Source organism: Diadema antillarum, unplaced genomic scaffold (assembly GCF_040938485.1).
Source record: "Diadema antillarum isolate AM-2024a unplaced genomic scaffold, OU_Dant_1.0 seq00000301_RagTag, whole genome shotgun sequence".
NCBI classification, from domain to species: Eukaryota; Metazoa; Echinodermata; class Echinoidea; order Diadematoida; family Diadematidae; genus Diadema; species Diadema antillarum.
This window is the reverse complement of record NW_027271324.1, coordinates 969,549-995,551: the sequence shown is the minus strand read 5'-3', so window position 1 is coordinate 995,551 and position 26,003 is coordinate 969,549. Positions and strand designations below refer to the sequence as shown.

General features: G+C 38.0%; 1 protein-coding gene across 1 annotated transcript; it reads left to right on the top strand.

The window, feature by feature from the left end:
- The first annotated feature begins 6,350 nt into the window (after nucleotides 1-6,350).
- LOC139730291 (protein SDA1 homolog) lies at nucleotides 6,351-24,383 on the top strand. Its single transcript, XM_071641168.1, has 17 exons — nucleotides 6,351-6,498; nucleotides 7,825-7,929; nucleotides 8,532-8,630; nucleotides 9,260-9,442; nucleotides 9,913-10,013; nucleotides 10,540-10,597; nucleotides 13,134-13,208; nucleotides 13,606-13,707; nucleotides 14,533-14,605; nucleotides 15,216-15,377; nucleotides 16,561-16,696; nucleotides 18,163-18,337; nucleotides 19,267-19,405; nucleotides 20,105-20,301; nucleotides 21,350-21,538; nucleotides 23,182-23,343; nucleotides 24,090-24,383. The coding sequence occupies exons 1-17, from the start codon at nucleotides 6,409-6,411 to the stop codon at nucleotides 24,138-24,140; spliced, it is 2,097 nt and encodes a 698-aa protein (XP_071497269.1). The 5' UTR covers nucleotides 6,351-6,408; the 3' UTR covers nucleotides 24,141-24,383.
- The last annotated feature ends 1,620 nt before the right edge of the window (nucleotides 24,384-26,003 follow it).

Sequence of the window (26,003 nt, the reverse complement as noted above, 5' to 3'; positions counted from 1 at the left end):
TACGGCACCATAGCTATGCTGATGACGTGCAACTCTACACCTCTGCAGACCCGAAGGACAGTCGGGCAATTGAACTTGCTCTCACCACATTATCTACATGTGTCAGGGACCTACAGCTGTGGATGGAGGGTAATCTGTTATAACTGAACTGTGACAAAACTGAATTCCTTGCTGTTGCTAATCCACGGCTCCATCCCTTGATATCTGATGTCACCCTGACCGTTGGTAATGTCGTCATTCATCCATCAAGTTCAGTTAGAAGCCTGAGTGTCGAAATTGACTGCTCCATGAAGCTGAATCACCATGTTTCTTTTCTAAGCAGTTCACTTCATTTCCATTTCTCAAATACAGTGTATTGCATGTATCAGGCCTTTCCTCGATCAGGAAGCTTGTGAGCATGCTGTGAGAGCTCTCATTGCCTCACGAATAGACTACGCATACTCCATGCTGTCTGGTACTTCTTCAAGTAATGTCCAGCGCCTTCAACATGCTCAAAACTGAGCTGCAAAGCTGGTTTTTCTAGCCAAAAAGCGTGACCATGCCTCTCCTCTTCTTCAGCAATTGCACTGGCTCCCTGTGCAAAAGCGAATCATCTACAAAATCTTGTCAATTACGTACAAATGCCTTCAGAATTGTACTCCATCTTACCTCCTGAAACTACTTTCACGTCACCAATCTGAAAGACAAGGAATGCGGTCAGGCCAAGACCCAACCCGGCTATCTGTCCCTAGGACTCTCACTTGGACAGGAGACAGATCTTTTCTCAGCAGCTGCCCCGCGCCTATGGACTCAGATCCCTCAAAGTATCAGGGAATCACCATCTCTGTCAGTGTTCCAGAAATCATTGAAGACTTTCCTTTTCAATAACTGATTGATTCATTATGTACTTTTTTTTTTTGCTTTGTCTGTTGTATTTTTTTTTCTCCTACCTCCCAAGTGTAAGATGGATATTCTGTGAACTTGTGAAGCGCTGTGATACATGTTCACTCATTGTAAGAGCGCTATATACAACGTAAATACCAATATTGTATTGTATTGTATTCATTTCTTCTTCAGATCAGGTACATTTAGTTTGTAATGATATGAGTAGCCAAAACTGTTAATAACTAAAGAACACCATATTAACGTTTCATAGAATCAAACATAAAAAGGAATTTGCTACTTTGGGTACATTTACATCATGATTTGTAATTTCATCTCTCTGTATGATTTATAGGCCAGTTCGCGATTACATCATGCACATATTTCAGAAAATTACAACGTACCTGTATTTTTTTCAGTTGGCTAGGCACTTCATTTGTTTTTTAGAGCGACACTTAACAAGGCACTTCACTTTTTTTAAGCGACATATGGCGTAAGCTTGCCTGATATTTAGCAGTTAGAGAATTTATGTTCCAACAAAAATGAACTTGCATGCACCGGGACAGTGACCCAAATGACTTGCCAATGAACACTTGAGGGCATATCTATTTCATACATTGTTTTGCATTGAATGAATTGAACTTTTTCTATTGTCAAATACATGTAGGGGTACTAGGATTTGATAAGCACTTCGTTTTGCTCGGGAGCATCTGCTGGCAAGGCTGACAAGCTTCCATTCTACTAGTTTGACCAAGCACTTAGCTAAAGAGATACATGTAGCTTCTAAAATCTTGATTTTATGCTTGAGTCAAATTCAGTAATTTCAGCCTTCTTATTATTGTGCAATATTAAGTTTCAAGTGTGTGTGCCCAATTCATGCAAGGTTGATTCCATGCATGTACTCTACATCCACTGAGAGAATGTTTGACTCTACAGTCAACCCTGCTTAAGTCAACCTTGCATAAGTCAAATAATCACCTAAGTGGAAGTCTTCTCGAGTCCTCTTCTCTTTATACAGGGACTCCCGTTATAACAATGTCCTCAGGTCCGGCAATTTTCTTTCGTTATATCAAAATTTCGTCATAACTGAACAAATAAGCAATAAAGAAGAAAGAGCGGATAATTTTGCGGCTGAATTTTTACTTCGTTGCAACCAGAATTTCGTTGTAACCGTGTTGTTGTTACCTGATTGCACTGTATTCTATTGATTTTAATCCCTCATAAGTCAGATTTTCTCTAAGTCGAAGCTGTTTCTTCAATCCAAACAGATTTGACTTAGGCAAGGTTGACTGTATATTGCATAATGGATAGGAGAGGTCAGTTCATGAAATAATGCAGCAGGTGATGTGGCACACAGAGTGTTCCAGAATGACTTCTTCATCTTTACAACAAATCTATGTGCATGAACTGCCTGTTTGTGCAGCTGACTCCCATTGCAATGAAGTCCTTTGGACTGGCAGTTTTCTTTTGTTAAACTGAAATCTCATTATAACCAATCAAATAAAGTATATATAAAGATATGTGGCTGATAATTTGGGGACCTAAATTTTAATTTTGTTGTAATCGGAATTTGTTACAACCGGAAGTTTGTTATAGCCGTGTTCATTATAATGGGAGTGCACTGTAAGAGAGGTATGCTGTCCTATAGTCATCTTGACAGACATTAGCCAAAATTAATTCTGTTATACATACACTGTATAATACTTTTATGTATATGTATACAGACTTTTACTGATATATGTGTATGTTTGACTACAGTCCTATGAATGAAAGAGAATATATTTGATCAAAGCAATTAGATTTGAACCTAACACAGGATCTCTGGACAGTCTGATTTTGTCTATTATGTATAAAAGTGTGTGCTTTCTGGTTTGTTTGTGGGTATGTGTGTAGATGTGTGTGAGCGTATGACTTATTAATACAGTGGAAACATGATATAAAGAGATCTGATATAACAAAATATGTTGTACTGTACCTGATATAACAAACTAATTTCTCTGGTCCCAATGAATGTATTTCCTTTGTTTTGTATTGTTTATTGACTACTAATATAACAAAATATCTGATAAAAAGAACAAAATGTCTTGGTCCCAAGGATCTCGTTATACTGGAGTTTCCACTGTATCTGCACTTCCATCAGTTTTTGTTTTGTTTTATTTTGTTTTGTTTCGTTTTTCTGGTCTGAAAGTGACCCTTTTTAGCCTCTCAAGCTGAGTGTATATGTATATATATATATATATATATATATATATATACAATTGTATATATATATATATATCCAGTTAACAACAAAATTATTCATACCCCTGGGAAATTTTTAGTTTTGAGCAGATTTCTCACAAGTAAAGGATGGAGTGATGGTAATTGGGTGTTATATCTTGACATTTCTATTCTTATGCAAATGAGGTGAAACTGGAATTAATGTCAATTTATAGAGGTCGAATAAGAGTAAAAAGTTAACACCCCATCACCAGCACTCCATCCTTCACTTGTAAGAAATCTGCTCAAAACTAATAATTTCTCAGGGGTATGAATAATTTTGTTGTTAACTATTATAGGCCTACAGTGAATGTTTAAAAATGACTACAACTTTGAACTGAATATTGTAACGAAATGTACAATGTAGTTCTGAAGCATTGTTGAATTTCCCTTATTTGTGCTCATGCACAGATCAATAGTATCTCCAGTATGCACGAACTATGAGATATAGCAAACCCACACTTGTAGATATGCACACATTTTGCTTTTCACAGTAAGACCTGCATTAAACTTAATTTGCTCTGAGTAAACAGAATTAAAGTGGAGAGAATTTATACAGTTTACATTTGCAAAGATTTTGAAAAGAAAATTCCTATACAATGTATTGTACTGTGGATGCAATTAGTAACAATGCATTTAGTTTTACCCTGACTTCATGAGGGACTTCTTACAGTAATTCGTATAAATCGTATGTAACTAGTGAACCTTCGGAATATTAACAAACTTCATTTATTTATTTTTTATTTTTTTATTTTTATTTATTTTTATTATTATTATTTTCATTTATTAAACGAACCTTTGGAGTAACGATTGTGTACATATATTCTGTACCTTCGGAATACAACTACAAGTATACCCTGTAATTTAATTGCCTTCGAAATTAAGCCTCAAATGTTCGGATCAACGAACCCTATTTCATTTTCGGATTTATACAGTGGAAATTTGTGTTTAAACGAACATCACCCCCAAAAGAAAAAGAAATACATGTAGATCGTGTATTGTCCAATAAATGATAAAGAAACAGCGTATCCTATACGCTAACAAAAGTTTCACTTCGCCTTCGGTACAGTATTGCGAAATTCGGTGAATGTTTATGTACTGGCAGTGGCGTATCTAGGGAAAACGGCGCCCGGGGCAAGCGCGAAAATTGCGCCCCTAATTTCTGAAAAAGACTATTGTTCAACCCCAACCCCATCCCAGTAGGGACTTGAAGCAAAGTCCACATGGTATGCTTTTCAAGTCCTTAAAAGGGGTCTTTTGAGGGTGATTTAAATGTAATGAATTTTGATAAATTTTGGCGAGCGAGCGCAGCGAGCGAGCCGAAAATTTGTGTATTTCAGCTGACAAAACATAGAATTCTTGTCATTTTTTGCTTATCAAATCTTACAATTCTAATCAAGATAGTGACGGCCTTATAGATAACGATTTATCTATACCAACAAACTGAGCACTTTAAAAAATATTCTAAATCAGGAGGGGGCATTTCATGAAGCATTTTGTCCGACAACTTGTCGGACAAAATTTGCTTTCAGCCAATCAGAAGCAAGGATTTCAGTAGCTTTTAACAGTTTGTCAGACGAAATATCTGACAAATTGCTTCATGAAATGCCCCCCCCCCCCCCCATGTACGCGCGAGTGAGCCGAAATTTGTATATTTCCGCGTCATCATCACGTTTTGTTATCTACTTTTTAATTTTGATAAATTTTGGCGAGCGAGCGCAGCGAGCGAACCGAAAATTGTTGTATTTCAGCTTACAAAACATGGAACTCTTGTCATTTTTTGCTTATCAAATCTTACAATTCTAATCAAAATACAATGTATAGTGACGGTCTTATAGATAACGATTTTTACCAACAAACTGAAGACTTGAAAAAATACTCTGAATTAGTACGAGCGAGTGAGCCGAAATTTGTATATTTCCGCGTCATCATCACGTTTTGTTCTTATCTCCTTTTTGTTTTGATAAATTTTGGTGAGCGAGCGCAGCGAGCGAGCCGAAAATTGTTGTATTTCAGCTTACAAAACATGGAACTCTTGTCATTTTTTGCTTATCAAATCTTACAGTTCTAATCAAGATATAGTGACGGCCTTATAGATAACGATTTTTACCAACAAACTAAGGAATTGAAGAAATACTCTAAATTAGTACGAGCGAGTGAGCCGAAATTTGTATATTTCCGCGTCATCATCATCATGTTTTGTTCTTATCTCCATTTTGTTTTGATAAATTTTTGCGAGCGAGCGCAGCGAGCGAGCCGAAAATTGTTGTATTTCAGCTTACAAAACATGGAACTCTTGTCATTTTTGCTTATCAAATCTTACAATTCTAATCAAGATATAGTGACGGCCTTATAGATAACGATTTTTACCAACAAAATGAGGGCTTGAAGAAATACTCTAAATTAGTACGAGCGAGGGAGCCGAAATTTGTATATTTCCACGTCATCATAACTTTTTGTTCTTATCTTGTTTGATTTTTTTGGCGCCCCCCCCCCCGTATGTTCGAAAGCGTTGGCTCCTTCTTTTGATCCAATTGGCGATCGCTTCAGAACGAAAGAAATTGTAGCCGCTGCTCAGTGAAACATTTTGCCTGCTGAATATAAAATGACATGTGTGAACACAATAGACATTGTCATTTTGTCCGCTTCATCATCACATTTTGTTCTTACCTTCTTCTTCTATATAAAATTTAGAGAGCGAGCGCAGCGAGCGAGCCGAAAATTGTATTTCAGCTTACATAACATGGAATTCTTGTGTGAACACAATAAACATTGTCATTTTGTCCGAGTCATCGTTATGTTTTGTTTTCATCTTTTTTTGATTTGGTTTTCTGCCCCCCCCCCCCCCCCTTCCGGTGAGTTTCTTCTTCTTCTTCTTCTTCTTCTTCTTTTCTTTTTTCATTTTTTTCTTCTTTTTTTTCTTCTTCTTCGTTTTTTTTTTTTTTTTTTTGCGCCCCCAAGGAGTGGCGCCCGGGGCACGTGCCCCCCTTGCCCCCCCCCCCCCCCCCCTAGATACGCCACTGTGTACTGGTGTCAAAGAGGTTTGATAATTACAGAACCTCCTTGACTGGTGTGGTGCTCCATCGCCTCCCACGTAACTCGCCGCCTACCATAGACGACTTTGCGTTTGGTTTCACGCCACGTGCGTGTGTGTGCAATGAAGAAAAATGCAGTAAAAAAAGCGTACCATTGCGAAACACTTCAACCCCCCAGCACACACGACACGACATTGGCAGTTCACTACCAGCGTGTAGCAGTTCACACTGAAATGCTGTGTTTGCTGTCAGCATGAGTGATAAAAACAGAAATCAACTCCCCGATAATTTGCCTCAGCTGCAAAATGTCATCAAGCGAGATCCAGAGTCGTACGTTGAAGAAGTAAGTATTTTTCAGTACTTCTTTTGGCGACGAGTTCGGGATGACGATTGTGTTGTCCCATCCATAAACGTTGGTGTGTGTGATGTGTGCATGTCCCAAATATGGCATATCAACCAGTTACAGTTTGTACATGTACAATGTATGTATAGAGAACTAGAATCTACATTCAGATTCAGGCAGATACGCTCTCCATATAGATATATCTAGTAGTTATGGGTAGTGGCTCTATATTATGGGATACTAGTATCATATTCAAACTGAACATGTCGTTTGACATGCATCCATGACCATTCATATTATAGTAGATATGGGTCCATGTCTCTGCGTCTGTAATTCTTCTTCTGATTAAGTCTGCCTCCTTCAATAGACTGAAGATTCTTGCAGACTGGTGCTATTTACATTATAATACAATTTATTTACAGATATTTACAAGCACATAGAAAATATGACGAAAATAACTAGCCACTGTGATCAACCGTTAGACGGTTTCGAAATGATCCCACAGATGGCGCTGAAACAATTTCTGACGACAGGGAATTCCAGTTCCTTACAGTTCTTGGAAAGAACGAATGGCGATGCGATTCAGTTCTCGAATGTGGTACCTGATAGGAGTGTGGTTGCGAGGCTCTCGTCAACTGAGTAGCCTGTTTGATAATAATTAATATAGTCCTGTGCTGAAAGTGGTGTAAGATTATTGTGTATTTTGTACATCATAATTAGCCTGTCATTTTCTCCGCGCTGTTCCAGAGTGGTCCAATTAAGTTCTTGTAGCATTTTGGTGACACTCGAGGTGTTATGATAGCGATTTAAAGTGAATCGCGCAGCTCTTCTCTGGACCATTTCCACTTGGTGGAAATTCGCTGCATTGACATTGTGTAAATTTATCTCACTGTGTAATTTTGTTTGAGTTTGATTCTATTTTACGTGTAGCATGTAGGTCTTCTTCTACTAGTACTACTACTACTACTACTTCTTCTTCTTCTTCTTCTTCTTTTCTTTATCTTCTTTTTCTTCTTCTTTTTCTTCTGTGAGAGTGACCACAATCAACTTGACTATTTTGTTACTTTCAGAGAGGTCTGAGTTGTACGAGTCTTTGAAGGGTTCAAGTAGTTACATGAATTATCAACATCCCAATAAGCAAATAAATAGATAATCAAGAAACTGGCAAGTCCATTAATGATTACAATAATGATTATTGATAATGATAACAATCTTGACTCTAGTGAAGAATAATGATTAAAATCTAATTTGCTAGATTGCTGGTCAAAAAATAAAATGCTGCTAAAAAATGAGTTGCAAATGCATTTATTTTTATCTTGAATACAGTTTCTTCAACAGTACCGACACTACCAGTCCACCCTGCAAGTTTTTCAGATGAAGCCATCTGTGTACTCCAAGAGTTTGGATGAGTTGATCATGTTTTTATGCCAGGTATTGTAATACAGTACCAGCAGTGGTCCATCAGTGTCTTTTATATTGTGTGAAAATAAAGCTGTTGAATTGATATTACACATGATTTATGATAGTTCAATGCTTTTCCAGAGGGACAGTCTGAGTGAAGAGATCTATTTATCAGACTCCACTCAAGTTATCCCACAGACAGTAATGTTACTTGTACTTAATACATTTCTGAAATGCTTCGTTCATAGATGTTTTGATGATGAATGCCTTTTTTCAGGACTTTCTTCATCCATCTACAAGTGTAAACACCATTGATACAGCTCAGTCAGCAGAGTTTGAAATTTTTAAATTGAATCCTCGCATTGATTAGCAATCAAATGTAAGGCATATCCCAGTCTACACACGATCATATCAGATACTCCACTCGCAAGTTTGCTGATAACTCATATATATATGTAACTTGTATATGTGACTATGTAAAAATCAGAAAATTGGAATCCAATGTACAACTATGAATTATTTTCTGTTCATATTTGATTAATGCTTGTACTGCATATAAATAGAATGATGTTGTAGATAATGCCCACAGTTTATGAATTCATGTCTTTCTTTTAATTCCACTCATGTTACAGGTTGCACATTGCTATCCCGAACATTTGTCCGAATATCCCCAACAGCTGAAAGACCTCCTCCAAACATACAGCACAGTACTTAATCCTGACATGAGAATGGTAAGTGTATGCCTGTAGGCAAAATATATTCATGCTGTCATGAAGGATTTGTCCATGCCCTATTCAGGTGTGATAAATGGTTAAATCTGCATACAAGTCACACAAATCTGCATTAAAGTCACAAAAGTTGAACTTTGCCTAAGTTGAATTATTTGTTGTTGTTTTTTAATGCAAAATATGTACTGGCCGTATTTCACAAATAGAGTTTTGCATAAGTCTTTACACTAGTTTTGGTCTTTTAGTGGCCCCAACAGATTTGACTTGTGCAGATTTACAGTATTTATTCTGCTGATGATGAGGCTGCTGAAATCTTACTAAAATGTTCTCACGACTGGCCATCTCTTTTTTCCTTTTTTTTTTTTCTTGTGATATGTTTGCAAAAAGAAGGATATGTTAATAACCATAACACCTGCTCTGTTGAACGCTAGTTGCAAATTGTTAAATGTGGATTTTTTTATTTTTTTTTGTCTGTGAAATCATTTGCTCTTGAAGGCACAAGGAGTTATGACTGTTTTTATACACAAATGTTCAAAGATTACCAAGACTCCTTTCTTCATTTAACAGTGAACCTTTATTTTATCCACATTTTTGTGATATCTTGACACTTTGCTTCTTTATTTGACCCTTAGACACTGTGCAAAGGACTCATATTGCTCAGGAATAGAGGCTTAGTCTCCCCCACCAGTCTGCTGAGTTTATTCTTTGAGCTGTTCCGCTGCCAAGACAAAGTCCTGCGCAAGACTCTGTACCAGCACATTGTGAATGACATCAAACGCACTAATGCAAAGCGCAAGGACAACAAGTTGAACACAGTGAGTCCAAGCTTTCTCTTTGTCTCAGGAATTTCTGTGTGCATCCAATTTGGCAAAGTCAAAGTGTACTCTTCACGTTCTCCGTTTATTCATATAACTGTAAAGTCTGTCTTAGATCAGTTGAGAAATATTAAGTGTATTGACATTCACACTTTTTGTCCACTATATTCTATATCCAAATGATTACTTTCCAATGCAGCTTACTGAAGGGGAAAAGGAAACCAAAAGCAATATCTGATATTATGACAATACAGGGTACAATGTTTTCACTTGTTTAGGGCTATTGATCGTCATATCAATGAAAAAGACAAATCAATGGATAAAGGATGAATGAAAGTTTGCCAGTAAAAGTGAATGTAATACAGACTTTTGGAGAAGAAACTTTCATGTACTTTAAGGGGAAAATTATATGCGAGAGCATGCAGATATGTGTTAACGTGATTTTCATAATCCTGGCTTTGTCTTGACAGACTCTTCAAAGCTTCATGTACACCATGCTGAGGGACAGCAATACTGTGGCAGCCAAAATGTCTCTTGATGTCATGATCGAACTTTACAAGAAGAACATATGGTGAGAATTGTGACGCACTGGTGTTCTCTGTCTGATACTTCTCGTGCACTATGTTTAGTATTCAAAGACCAAGTGAATGGTAATGTCCACTGGTTAAAGTGATTGTAAAGATAGGATCGTGTTCATTCAGGCACACTTTCCAAAATTAACATGAGTTTCCAAATAGAACTTTTCAAGTACACATACATGTGCAGTAATTGGCTCAAGTATCAAAATTGCATGTTTCAGTGCTGTAGTTATTAAGAATAAAAAGTGTTCGTTATGAATGTATATATTGAAGCATTGACTAGTCTGGATTAATCACCCACTATTGGGGAGGAGTATCATATAGGTACACCGTATGTGTAGATAGATTGTGGCTTATGCTCGGGTAGCTCTATATGTATATCTTCTCAGTTATTCTCAGGGTAGAGGCTTGCTTTTCAAACACTTTACAAGACTTGTCAGTAGTTCCTCCTGTGCCCTCATTTCTTTATCAAGTTTTCCCAGATTTACACATCCCATTTATTTTTTGCTCCCTGACCAGGAATGATGCCAAGACAGTGAATGTCATAGTGACAGCATGCTTCTCTAAAGTGACAAAGGTAATGTTCATGTTCTTCTATAATTCCCTCATTACATTTTGCTGTAAAAATCTCTGTATATGATTATACATGTAGATGTGTATTGTGCTTAATACGTTAAGGATATGTAAATGTAATACAAATACTGTAAAAGTGGAAATTTTGGCAGTGTTGAAATTTTCGCGCATTTTGCGCAACCAGAAACTAGCGCGAAAATAAAAGCACGCGAATATTTTTGCCTGCCATACGTTCCTGTGCATGATGTCTTGATTCCGCTGAATTAAAAACACGAGAAACTCTTCTGACCTGGCCAAGTGCGAAAAATTAGTTGCACGAAAATATCCACTTTTACAGTATGCAGACTTATAATTCCTAGATTAAAGGGACTGTACAGTACTGGTTGAGGTGAGGATTCAGGTTTATAACGTTCCTAAGTGAGATAATGAGAAACCTCTTATGAAATATGAAAGAGCATGTAGTTTTAAGAAGGATTCAATGTTTATTTGATGAAAGTTGGTTTTTAAATGGCTGAGATATCCAAAAAATGTCATAATAATAAAAGGCAACAGGCCACATCTTTTATTAGGATCTCTTTGTTTCACGTTGTTTTGGATATCAGCCATTTCATAACCGATTTTCATCAAACAAACTTTTGATTCCCCTTAGAATTGCATGCTCTTAGACATCTCATAGAGTGGTTTCTGAATATCTCGCAAAACGTTAAAAGCTAATTCCTCACCTCAACCAGAACTGTACAGTCCCTTTAAAGTATTTTTATGCCTCCGCCACGAAGTGGTGCCGGAGGCATTATGTTTTCGGGTTGTCCGTCCGTCCGTCCGTCCGTACGTCCGTACGTACGTCTGTCCGCTTTCGTTTATGCGATAACTTGAGTAATATTTACTGGAATTTTACCAAACTTGTCCAAGTATGAAGTATGATGGGGCAATTATTTGATTAGATTTTGGGTGAAATCGGCTAAAGGTCAAAGGTCAAAGGTCAAGGTCAAATCATGAAATTGTGTCCTTTTACGTGATAACTCAAGACTGGATGGAGCAAATTTCACCAAACTTTGTTGGAGGATGATGCATGATGGGACAATTTCTTGATTAGTTTTTCAGTGAAATCGGACAGAGGTCAAAGGTCAAAGATCAAGGTCAAATCCTAAAATTTATCTGTTTACGTAATAACTCAAAACTGGATGAAGCAGCTTTCACCAAACTTGGTCCAAGGATGATGTATGATGGGACAATTAGTTGAGTAGATTTTAGTGACATTGGCAGGAGGTCAAAGGTCAAAAGGTCAAGGTCAAATGCTACAAATGTTGCAATTTCCCCTATATCTATGCAATGCCTGAAGGTATTTTCTTGAAACTTGTTGTGGACATGTACTACTGCGTAAAGATTCTCCAGAGAGAGTTTCATGTCATAAGGTCAAAGGTCAAAAGGTCAAAGGTTAGGTGAAAATGTAATATCAGTTTTCTCGCAAATGGTTCAATGTATATTCGTGGAACTTGTTACATACGCATGTACTGTCTGGCAGGGATTATCTAGGGAATTTAGGGGTCATGGGTCAATAGTCAGGGGGTCAAAGGTCAAGGTCAACTCCTCAAAATTTTACTATTTCCCTCATATACTAGTATGCAATGCTTGCATTATTAGTTTCAAAACTTAATACATGCATGACCTAATGGAGATTCTTGGGGAATTTCCAGCCAGCCAGAAGGTCAAAGGCCAGGTACCAATGCCCCCCCCCTCCCCCCTTAAAAAAAAAAAGATCTATTTTGTACCGTCATCACACTCTTTTTTCATACCTTGGAAATTACTCAATGCATAAACTTCCCCAAAATTCCCCAAATATGTGTACCTGCACTCTTACAAAATTAAAGCAAACCCAGTTCAAGACATTTCTGACAAACCTGTCATTTCAATATTTTGCCAGTTATGTGAAACTGTCATGGATCACACATTGTGAAAACATTGTACTATACGCCTATTGGGAGAATCATGCATTATGGCGGAGGCATCAGTCGCCATAGCGACATTTCTAGTTTTTTTTTAGGTTTGCAAAGTTACTGCTTTGTTTTAACTTAAGAGAAATGTAAATGCATAACAGCTGCATCACATGCTACATCCAAGTGATAATCTAATGAAAGAGTGATTATGAAATGAAAAGTAGAGGAAAGGTGTCGCCATACATATTTCTGTAAGGCTCATACTACATCTTGGTTGAGAAATGAAATTACATATTTTTTGCATTGGCACTTGCTGCAAATTAGTTTCTGGTTATTGTAGGACTTTGGAGTGGTGGCTACACAGATATTCTTTTCACTTGTATCAAAATGGTTGTTTAATCACAGAAAGATTAATTTTACCATTCTTTCAGATATCATAGGCGTACCATTTGTAATTACAAAGATTACCTGTCAGGTTTGTAATCTGCAATTTATCTCATTCCATGTAAAAGATCCATTTGTAACATAATAAAATCATTCAGGAGGTTGTCTGAATATGTCTCAGAACTTTCAGAAGTTTATATTTTGTGCTCTTGCTCCTCACAGATAATGGTCACTGCGCTTCAGTTCTTTCTCGGGACAGATGAAGATGAGGAAAACGACAGTGACAGTGAATCTGAGGTATATGCTAGCTCTTGACATCAATTCACTGCTTCCTTATCAAGCACTCTTTGAAAGAATGTGATGAATAGCACCAGTGCCTCTTCTCACAGTCAGAATTTTCTATCGGTCCCTCCATTTCAGATCTCTGTAGCTGAAACAAAGTGGCTAACCTCATCAATAATCCCAGGACTAACCACAACCACAATTTGATAGGGATTGGCATGGCAGTTGTGTATATCTATGAACAACAATGATAAGCAACTCAAATAAAAAAAAGATAAATAAATCAACAATGTTTTTATCAAGCAGTATGCGCATGGACTATAAAATCCTCGAGTGTAGTCACAGTTCAGTGGTTAGATGTGCCATGTCAGCTAACCAATTTTGTCTCTCCTCCATGTCTTTGCCACTGCAGGATGAAGGCCCATCAGCCAAGCAACTCTTGATTGCTGAAAAAGTCAACAAGAAGTCCCGGAAGAGAAAGAAGAAAACACAGAGGGCGCTGCAGGTTCTGCGAGTGAGTATGAACCGTGTAGTTCGTATCATAGCATAAAAAGCTGCTGAAAACTGGGTATCAAGTAGTAGCAAGCCAACAGTCTGTAACAACCGTACTTAGTTACTATGCTTATTGTATTGATAGTCCACTTGCACATGATATCCTGCATTTATAACCGTAGAAGTACCTAGACATGCTGCAGTTTACAGCGAACAGCTGCCACCAAAGAGTGTGTGTATGAATCACTAGAAAAACAAGATGCATGTTTTGATTACATAACAGACTCTGCAGTCATTTTTCACGAAGGATTCCAGAATGCTGTGTACATCAATATAGATTCTGATATTAATGGACATAGTGGAAGAGGTTGAAAAATTGCAACAAACTTCCATGGGAAAATAATCTACAAACTTTGTACCAAGCCATCTTTTCTTTTTCCAGCATATGTAGGATGGGGGTTATTGAAATTCAGACTGTAAATAAATGAGAGTAGAAATGATGAAAGAAGAAGTAGGAAATTCTTTGTGAAACACTCACTGCTGAAAAATCATGTCTGAAAACTTTGGGACATGAACAAGCTACTTCATACACCTGTACATAGTCATTACTTTTGAATACTTCCAATTTTTATTGTATGCTTTTCTTGATACCATATCAGACCAGCTTTGGGCGAGCTCTTTTGTCAGAAACAACCACTATTTTCAATTTTTGTAAAATCAATGTGAATATGCTTGTCGACCAAGCAGTCGTGTTTTACCTATATATATATTCATCCTCCACAAGCATTCTTCATGTGATCATACACAGAGTAGTTTGTTCATCAGTTGCGTGCTTTTACTCATCCAGAAACACAAAAAGAAGAGGAAGAAGAAGGATGCCTTCAACTTCTCTGCCCTTCATCTCGTGCACGATGCTCAAGGTGATCCAAACTGTAGCTTTTCATCTTGAGCTGTCCTTGTCCCCTTTCATGGCAAATTACTGTGCACCTTGTGTGTCTTGAAGTAGTACAGTACACTCCATTATAACGAACACAGGAATAACAAAATTCTGGTTACAACAAAGTAAAAGTTCAGGTCCTAACATTATCTGCCTTTTGTTTTTTATTGCTTATTTGTTTGGGCATAACAATATTTTGATATAAAACTGCCATCCCTGAGGTCTTATTATAACGGGAATCCACTGTATGCTAAATATTGATGGTCTGCAATGAGATTAACGCAGACATCATCCTGACATTACTGTTCATCTGTGTAGTTTGTTTAAGTGTATTAAAAGGTCTTATTTATTGCAGAGATGATAAATTCATATTTGTATTATAGTTGTAATGCTTCAGACATTGATTTGATATAGGGGACTTTTGTGTGTGTCCTTTGCTCAGTTTTACCTCAGCCTGTAGTGTAAGATGAAACTGATACGTACATCACTATTAAGAAATCTTTCACATTTTTCTATATTACTTTTATGGAGAAATTCTACCAAAAGGGACTATGCTCTTATTTTACTGGAGACATTTTCTTACTATTTTACAGATTTTGCGGAGCGACTGTTCAAGCAGCTTGAGAAGACCACAGAGAGGTTTGAGGTGAAGCTGATGATGATTAACCTCATCTCCAGGCTGGTTGGCATCCATCATCTATTCCTCTTCAATTTCTACCCCTTCCTCCAGAGATTCATGCAGCCTCATCAGCGAGGTAGGCCATCCACACCTATGCCCATGTGTGCCAAAGTTCCATATACTGTAAAAGCTAGAAATTTTTGTATGCATGAAATTTTCCCAAGGAGCCAAGATTTGCAAAATTAAAATGCATGCAAAAGTTCTTGTTTATACACTTAATATGCATTGAATGCCAGTGGCAATATGTGAAAATTTCATGCCCAATCTTTTATGTACTTTCAGGGTGGCAGATTGTTAATTAATTTTTTTTTGTGTGTGTGGATATTTCCCGCATCATGAAAGTTCAGACAGCAGTAGCTCCTTTGGAGTATCTCTTAGGAGTTTGGAGAATACGGGTAGTGCTTATTTAAAGTGTACCTGTAGCCATGAGTTAACCTTTTGTTTATGGCAACTTGATGTGTCCTATACAACATCTGTGAGAATTTCTGAATCTAGCAGGGAATGGGTTAGGTTTGCACATTTTAAGGCCCCTTGTATTGTATTTTATTGGGTCCACATGTGTCTAATATGCACAAACAGGTATTTCAGGTTTGTATTGAGATTGTGATACTTTTGCTTGCATAAAAGTGATGTTTTGAAGATGGGTAATGTAGACCGCCTGAAATATACATCATGCTCCTTTTAACCCTTTGAAGATGAGTCCAGACCCACTGGGGCAGGTGTCTAGAGAAAATGCATGTTGTAGCAGTATCAACTGTCCTCAATGGGTTAATACTTCTTTTCAGAGCTCTCTACAAGAATACTCTTCCCTTTCTCTCACCCTCCTCTCACCTTTACGCTGTAGTTCTGCCTTGAACTAGATTTTGAGCCAAAGATTACCCTCATTATCAGCTTTCCACTCATCTGTCCTCATCCATTTCCAGCAATCATTTTTAATAACAACTAATACCACATGGGGCGACAAAAAAAAAAAGAACAAAAGAAAACTCCTGATAAAGTATTTCCATGCCACACTTACAGCTGTATACCCACATGTTCCATTACTGTAAAACCAGAAGTTTTCGCTTGCATGACATTTCTGCGAATTTCACAAAGAGCCAAGAGTTGCGTAATTAGAATGCATGCGAAAGCTCTTGTCTATACACTTATGCATTGAATGCCAACAACTGATACCACATGGGGTGACAAAAAACAGAACAAAAGAAAACTCTCAGCATAGAGTATTTCCATCTGTTCTTTTTCTGATTATATTTATTCAGAGGTTACAAAGATTCTGCTGTTTGCTGCCCAAGCAACCCATGACCTTGTTCCACCAGACATCATTTCATCAGTTCTCAGGACTCTCGTTAACAACTTTGTGACTGAGAGAAACTCCAGTGAAGTCATGGCTGTTGGGTAAGGGTTATTTTCTTTCATCATCTATCTCCAAAGTGCTCATGTTATATCCATAATTTTCCGTTTTTTGGCCATTAATGATCAGGGTAAAGTGACAGTTAGCAACATTTAGTAACAAGCTTTGCTTATTGTGCCATGGTAAAGAGAAAAACCACTTATAATTGGTGTCATCTTCATAACATGTTGACATCTTGGTTATATTTTGGAGACAAATCATGCTGAGCAATGTCAGTTTCATTGCTGGGAGGACTAGTTTGCATGTCTGAACAGCAGCTTCAGTGCTCTGTGTGTTATAATCTTGACTCAGACAAAAATATGAAGAAAAAAAAATCAAATTAGTGTTATGCAAGATATGAGGAAATACCTACTGCTTTGAGTTAAAAAGATGAACATTTACTGGTGAGTTGTTTTTTTTTCAAATTGTTTGATTCGTGTCTATAAGGGCAAATGTGAGGGATATTAGTATGTACTCTAGTAGCCTTTTTTTTTTTTTGTATTCCTTCATTTATATCCACAGCTAATTTTGACATTTCAATATAAACACAAGAATGGATAATTCTCAGTAAATTTACCTTTGTCCTGTGAGGTAGATGGAATGGAAACAGAGGAGTAACCCTTCCTTGTTGTGGTGCCAATTTGCTGTCGTTGCTTTTGTTCTTGTGATTTTTGAGTGGACAAATTTCAACTTCATCAGTCACGTCCATAGTATTTTGATTCTAGCTTCCATTTTTCACAGGGAGGCAAAATTATAATTTAACTTAGACCTTTATTTTGTGTGTTAACCCGTTCCATACTGAATTCTGAAATCCCCATAGACTTAAAGTTGGACGATCGTCACCCCTAATGCTACGTTATTTCGTAAACTCCCGAACGACCGAAGTTTGTGCATGCAATTGCACAATGCCAGACTCGGTGCTATATCCATAAATGTGTGGGACAATGCTGCCACTGAGACAAGTGTGTGTGTGTGCGTGTGTGTGTGTGTGTATGCATCATACGCAATCATTGTGACCGCGAGCTGCGGTGATTGGAGGAGAGAGGCCAGAAGATGCGTGGCTCTTTTGGCCTCTCTTCATGCGCATGCACACTGAGAGTGTGTGTCCATTCGGAAGCTCTTGTTGCTCGCTCGGACAGCCATTTTGGGTTAGGAGATTTGTAGCATAGAGCTCTTGTAGGTTAGCGTGTTGTTCGCTGACCCATTGAGCCAGCGCTATTCTCATTCGCTGTCACTACATTTGATACAGAATGGGGGAGGCAGCGTGTTGCGTTCGTCTCCGTGCCCCACAAACCACTCGCCACGATTGTAAGGCTTTAATACAAAGGCCACTAGGTTTCCGTACAGAAGGGGCTAAAGTAATGGGAATTTTTTAAGGAAACATGTGAGTGAAGAGGAACTGAAGAGGAGGGGAGAGTATTGTGACATGAGAGATATATTAAATTTAATGTTCTCCTCTGTTTGTTGGCAGGCTGAACGCAGTGCGAGAGATCTGCATCCGGTGCCCGCTGGCCATCAGCCCAGACCTGCTTCAGGACCTGGCCCAGTATAAGACCTACCGCAACAAGGCCGTCATGGCCGCCTCGCGCTCTCTCATCCAGCTCTTCCGAAATATCAACCCTGAGCTGCTTCATCGGAAGGACAGGGTGAGGACCCAGATTGAGGAACTGGGCCCCTGTGACATGTTGTCCACGGGGTCACAAGACCTAATATCTCCTTTAGCATGTATATAGAAAAAAATGCTTGATCAATTTTGAATATCAAAAAATACTGATTTGAGTTCCAGAACGTTCACCTATCAATGTAATCTGTAACAATGCTTCTATCTTATTTGATGTCAACACTGATGTTATTTTGTGAAAATGAAAGCATTTCCTGCTCTCCTGAAAATTAATATCAATGATACTTTAGATAAAGGTCATGTCACCCCAGGGATACTATGCTTCCTATCAATGTTTTCTTGATCAGGACAGTATATTCTCCAAACAAACAATAGAAAAACGTGTCTACGTAGATGAATAGTTCCTGCAAACATAGAAGAAATATTTGGAACAAACTATTCTTAAATAAGAATTCGTTAATCAATCATCTATCAAACTCTCTTTTTGTTTAAAAGTAGAATTTCACAATATGGATGAGGCTAGATAAAAAGATGTAGTACAGTGTATTTCAGAACCTTCTTCAGTATATATATCAGACTATTCATGAATCTCCATTTATGTAGACATTGGCCAGTTATTGCAAAGAGGGTACAGATGCAGTTCAGGTCATACCACAGCTTCAGAGGGAAGTTATGAAGCCCTTTGACTTTGTTGCCGGGTCGGTGATGGTGTTGCAGATGAATACAACCTTTTTCATGCATCACAAATAGTATAGGCATTATGCTTTATTTCTTGCTGAAATAAGAAGTACAAACAACTGAGTACATCATCAGTGTGTTTTGTTATTATTTTATTGAAACAAATCATTGTCTATACAAGCTTGTAAAGAACATGAAAGAATTCCCATTAGTCACTTTCTGCTTTTATTTTGCACCAAATACTAAATTATTTCATCTTTATCCTATCCTGTGCAGGGCAAACCCACTGAGCAGTCCACTGATGTTAGAGCTAAGGACTACGGAGAGCTGGTTGCACCTGATTTCATTTCAGGGGCTGAAGTCTTACAAAATCCTGCAGAAGGGGAACAAGAGGAAGCTGACCAGAAAAAGAAAGGTTCAGAGAAATATAACTCTAAAGTCTGAGATTAAATGATTGGCTGAGAGCTATCATTTGCCCAAAATATTCAATATTTATTGGTATTACTGTCCATAGTGTTCTTTATGGTATATTGTCAGATTGTGATGTGGTGTGCTGTGTGATTGGTCAGCACTAAACATGTCATAACAGTGTGTCATGTCAAACAATGTTTGATGTACCAATGTGATATATTGATAACAGGGAAAATTCTGTCATTGTATATTCAATATCTTCCAGGAGTATTTTACATAGGATGAGTATATACACAGCATTACTACAGAAGAGTATTGTTGCAAGACCCCCTGCAGTTGGTATTGTTTTAGACAGGATACTTATGAGAGTAGATTGTTTTCTCTCTGCATGGGATGGCTGGATGTCTTGAGAAAGAAAGAATGTGGAATGCATTCATATCTCATATCCAGCCTGTAATACATGAATTTGGATACCAATACTTCTAGTAGAAAACAACATTATCATGTCCAAATTTAGTTTGTATGTCTTGTAGAAACTTTGAAGGTAGATATAGGAAGCAAGTGCTGTGTATGGATGAATCAACTGTGTCTCCTGTATTATATTGCACATTTGAAAGTGCTTATCATGCTTGCAAGCTATGCCTCATTTTCAGAGTTGGGTCTTATGAAATTCTGTATGTGTGTTTGTGAAATGTGCCTGCAGATGGATGGGAGACGGCCAGCGACTCCGACGATGATGACAGCGATGGGAGCTGGCACGATGTGGTGCACTCGTCAGACGAGGAGGTCATCGAGAGGGAGGGGGCGGAGAATCCAGCCGCCAGCCTGACCGCCGAGGAGAGACTGCAGAGGGCAGCAGCCATCAGCCAGACGAAGATTCTGACACAAGAAGACTTTCAGGTATGCTTACTACTTTTAGAGTAGATTGCTTGGAAATGTGGGCAGTGGATGTACTGATTTACTATCCTGACATAAACCATGGGGTAGCTCATCAATTCTCGGTATCGCCAAAAAAAAAACTTTCTGCGCACACTGAAGAGCCTTGTCACAGATGCACTGTGGGATTCTTTGGTGCCATTGTTCGCTTCTGGTTGTCTTGCGCAAGTCTCAGTTCCCATATGATTCAATGGAGTTTAATATTTGTCTACTTTTCCATTGTTATCCCCTTTTTTTCTTGGCTATGATTCAGCTTAAAAGAGTTGAAAGTTTCTACAATGTACGTTACCGATTTGTGGTCACTAGAGTCATGGTTCACTACTGCAGGGCTTCAATGTGCTGGTCACGTGATGAAAAGCGAAGAAATCTTCCACAAAAGATACCCCTGGGTAAAGACAGAGTGTGATCTGACTGCATGTGCAGCCAAAACCAGGGCAAGTTTTTCTCCTGAGCTATCCCATGATGCATCTAAAACGCTGCTCTGCGGACAGCTCCTAGGTATTGGCGATACCGAGAATACCGGTACTGTGGTGTTGAGTCTGTGAAGAAGTCAGAGTATAATTACCAATGCCTTCAAGTCTTTGATGTGGTATGGAGTGCAGTGATAGATGGTCTCTTTTTAAAGTGTCAGTTATGCTTCCAATTTTGTCTGTTTTTTTAGGGGGTGGGGAGGGGTCAGTACTTACTGAAAATGTATTAAGCCGTCTTCCATTTCTGTGTACATTCTCCCGTCCTTCCCATCCATCCCTCCTGTTCTTTTTTCCCTTCTCTTTTTTTCTGTCCTTTCCTTTTCTTCGTCCCTTTATCTTTTATTCTCTTTCCTTTATTCCCTTCTTCTCTTCTTTTCTTCACTTCCTGTATTCCAACCCATATGTCAGAACAAACTTCAGGGGGAAAACGGTAAAGTGATAGATGAATCATCATATGATTACATAACATAAGGAATAAATGAGTGGAGATAATTGTCTGCTCTGTTTGAAAAAAATAAATTGACAAATGAAATTCTTCACAGGCCATTCGGACAGAACAGATGAGGAAGGAGGTGGCGTTTTCCAACAAAGTCAAGTCCGGTCGAAAACGGAAACATGTCGAGATCAGCACGGATGACAGAGAAGGAGGGGAATTGCTGCCGTTGAGGAAGATTGAGTCGATCCAGTCTAAACCCAGACATGACAAGGAGACCAGGATGGCTACCATTATGGCAAGCAATATTCTTTCTCTCTTATATCACTATAGCGGGGGACAAAACCTCGTATCTCAAATATGTAAAATGCTCAGGAGAGCGAAAAAAACATGGCAGCCAAAGCACTACAGTATGTCCCAAAAAAAATTACAACGGGAATGATATCTGTAGAAATAGTGAATCAATCTATATACAAATTCAGGGTATGAAACTATAAATCATTGCCCACATCTTACAGAAAACCCCATTTGATTTGCTTCAGTGGTCAAAGAGAAATGAGGAATTTTGTAGAGGATGTCGGGAATCTCTTTTTTCCAAGTTCTGTGTATTATTCACGCTCTAGAGCATTGAATTGCTGAAATTGGAAAAATTAGTCTCATGACATGCTTTACAACAATCTACATTTCTCTGTGACCGCTTAACCAAATTGAATGAGGTTTTCTGCAAAGTAGAGCTAAGATGTAGTATGTTAAGACCCCGAAGTAACACTCAGACAGGTCGATCATTTTGGATGTTTTCAATTCGAAAATTTGATTGTAATTGTTGAGGGACATACTGTAGTATGTCCCACAAAAATTGCAATCAGATTTTTGCATTGATAACATCCAATATGATTGTTTTTTTTTCAATGCTACTTCAGGGTCTTGAAATATAACATCTTAGCTCTATTTTGCAGAAATCCCCATTCGATTTGGTTAAGCGGTCACAGAGAAATGGGGATTGTAGTAAAGCATGTCATGAGTCTGATTCTTCCAAGTTTAGCACTTCGATGATCTTGTGTGTGAACAATAGACAGAACTTGGACAAAAGAGATTCCCGACATCCTCTACAAAATTCCTCATTTCTCTTTGACCACTGAAGCATATCGAATGGGGTTTTCTGTAAGATGTGGGCAATGAGTTATAGTTTCATACCCATAATTTGTATGTAGATTGATGCAATATTTTTAAAGATATCATTGCGTAGGGCCCCATTGTAATTTTTGTTTTGGACATACGGTATAATGGATAGGATTGGCTTTCCTTCATCATACCCTGGTGGCTTCATTTTTGGAGTAAGACAATTAGGGTTTGGACAGGACATTATATAAGTGATTATCAGACAATCCACCAAAAAAAAGTGATTTTTCACCCAAATTTGAGATAACAAGGTCTTGCCGCCTCACCAATGATATACAATTGTACTTTGAGCGTGTTTTAGTTACATGTAAGCCCAGTTCAGTTCATCATGAAATGTATGGGAGAGTCAAAAGTGATACTTTGAGAAATTTATGTTGATGAAGAATAAATCTTTCAATGTCAAACAAAAACCACAACTTGCTCATAACATTGTCATAGGTTTGAAGAAATTTACTTGAGTGAGGGGATTACAATTTCTGTTTTATGCTCATTTTTCTGCACTTTCCTTTAATATGCTCTTTTGCAAGCTGTGCAGGATGAAAACTTTGTCAAAACTTGCTGCTGTTTGCAGTTTGTATATTCCTTGCACACAGGATAATAGTTCAGGAACGTCAGATGTTTGTAATGCGGCTAAACGTGAGATTGTATTATGCCGTTTGATTTCTTATTTCCTCCACATGTTCTCATGAGGTCTTTGTTTCTTGTTTGGAAATATTTTTTGCTTTGTTCTGTTCATGTTTTCTTTTTATGTTTGTTTTCCAGGCTGGCAGGGAAGGGCGAGAAAAGTTTGGCCCCAAGAAGCAGAAGATGAACCCCCATGCTAGCACCACCAACAAGCAGAAAAAGAAGAACAAGCCCTACATGATGATGAAGCAGAAATTCAACATCAAGTCCAAGCACAAACGATCATTCAAAGAAAAACAGGTATGTTTGTAGCATCAGAAATTTAGAAAAATGATGAATGTGCATAGAGACATGTATCATGAGTGAGACAAGAAAAGGGTGCATTATTCTAGGATGAACATATTTTGAGCACCTTTTTGTTTTACCTTTTTTTTTGTGCATGATGGGCAATTGCTTACAAAAGCACTTTCCTGCTACATACAAATAACATACATATTGTAGCAAAGAGTGGAAAACATGTCAGAACAGGGCGTAGCAATATAATTTTTGCCCAACATGTGTCAGACAGGTTGATGATTCGAAGAATTGAAGTTGATGACTTTATGAATTGAAGAATAGAAGACATGGATAATCTATGTTTTTGGAGCGTATGTGTCTATCCGAGTGTACTTAGGCACAAGTGTGGGATTCCCTTGGAAACAGATTTGTCTCTTCACTCGATCTGCTTCTACAGATTTTTCTATATTAACCCAAGAAAAAACTTGTTTGTACCACCATGTATTTGTCTGTCATCCATATATATTGTCATCTACAATAGCTCCATCTATTTACTACCTCTCCTGAAATTTATCCAGAAATAGGTTTATAAATTACTTCGTCTGTATTTATATCCGTATGTCTATTACATTTTTGTTGTCAGTGATGTTGTTCACATTTACGGAACAGACACTAAAAATGATCCAACAATCTGATGCTCTCATGTTTGGTTGTTGTTCTGTGCCATGTCTTTCTCATAACACCTTTAACTATACCTATCTCTATTCTAGATTGCACTGAGAGACTCACTGTTGAAGAGAGCAAAGAAGCTCAAACACTGAAGACATGGCCTTCCATGTACCACAAACTTGCGTTTGAACAATGCGTACTCCTCATCCTGAGAACACAAGCCTTAGTGCAGAGGGCTGGTGATCTTTCCATGCATCATCTTCAGATTCCTCAGGGAAGGAGGGGCGTATCCTTGATGTCCAGCCCCAAGGGCAGCCAGAGGCCACCACGATCCGGTCTCCGAACCCGGACTGGACTCCTGGGACATTACTTGCCTTGGCAATATGAAAGACTATGGGAAGGAATTATAATTTGAAAATTCAAAGCAGAGCTGTGCATTGGGATTTGTTTATTTATTTATCTGATTATTTTTGCAATATTTTTGCTCAGCAACTGTGCCCAACTGTATGACCATGACCAATGTAAAAGACTGCATGGATACATGGGCCAGGGTATGGACCAGGCAGACATTTAGAATGATTATCCTTGCGCTCATCCATCACTCATCTTCCTACAGAGTTATAGCTGATTTCACACAGCCCAGTAACACAATCAAAATGGGGAGGTTTTTGGCAAGATTAATGTTGCAGTAGACAGACAGGAGTAGTGCCCTTGAGGAAATGTGAAGACAGGACTATGCCAGAAAATGCCAAAGTGACTTAACCCTAATCAGGCCAGGCTTTTTTTTTTGGCTTTGCTAATTTCAATTAAGTAATTATGCAGATTAAGCTCAAGATCATATTTTAGCCTAATTAAAAGCATTGAGAGTCTCTTTTTTTTTTTTTTTGGGGGGGGGGGGGGGGGTCTGTAAATCTGTTTTAGCATATTCAACAATATTGTACATCACAAAAACTTCCAAAACTCATTTCAATTCTTATGCATTTTATTGTTTTCAGAATTTCTTATGTATTTTGTTGTTTTTCAACTTTTGTTTATTCTTTTTTTTTATTAGAAATTGTCACTGACCACTTTTCTACCATAATCAGCATAAAGTTAATCAATGAAAGTGATTAATTGTAAAAATAATCAGGTTTTTATGACTTTCATGACAGAGCACTGTTTTCCATAGAAAATGTACACAAAATCACAAAATTGTGCCTGTTTTGGGGCGACATGCCGTTACAGAAAAAAAGCATGCGTGGACGTTGCAAATTTGGTCTCAAAAGTTGTACGTTACAGAATTATAGCATGAAACATCGAGGGGGGGGGGGGGGAGCCGGATTCTGAGAACTTACAAGAACTTTTGCATGCATTTTTAACATGACAAATCTTGGCTCATGAAAAATTTGCAAAATTAATATGCATGCGAAATTTCCTGGTTTTACAATAATATCCCATGCCAGTGGGTATACAGCTTAATTTATGAAGTAAAAAACCAACAACAACCTGCCAAAGCGGCTTCAAATTTCATATGTCAATGTGAAGATTACTAGAGTTGAGACACATTGCTATAGGGGATTCTCGTGATGTCATCATGCTGTGGCATTTTAATTTTCTTCTTTTTTTTTATTTAAAGGGGTTCCCCCCCCCATATGCAGGTCAACCCTATGGACTGATGAAGTGAAAACGAATTGCATTTAGTGAATGATGCAGCTTCACTGCCCAACCTGTCAGGGTTTTGATGCAGCATGGATTTTAGACATGTTACAATAACTTTTTTTTTTGTTTCATGTATGGTGCAGTTCAGTATGTACTGATGCACTGTGAGGGCATAGAGAATTTCTTCTCCATTTTTGTGAAATGTACTGTGGTGACTGAGCACAGTGATGCCGGAAATGTATCTTTATTAAAATCAACGTCTATTGAAATGACCATGTACAGTGGACTCTCAACTTTTGTGTTATTGGTTGTTGCCTACATGGAGTTACACATATGTGACCAGCTACAACAAAAGGATCCTAAAGTCGCTAGCGGGT

Excerpts from the sequence above, each read along its gene's own strand:
- LOC139730291 (XM_071641168.1), top strand. The coding sequence starts at position 6,409 with ATGAGTGATAAAAACAGAAATCAACTCCCCGATAATTTGCCTCAGCTG. Across the intron at positions 13,708-14,532 it reads GGGCGCTGCAGGTTCTGCGA|AAACACAAAAAGAAGAGGAA; the intron begins GTGAGTATGAAC and ends TTACTCATCCAG. Across the intron at positions 20,302-21,349 it reads TGACACAAGAAGACTTTCAG|GCCATTCGGACAGAACAGAT; the intron begins GTATGCTTACTA and ends AATTCTTCACAG.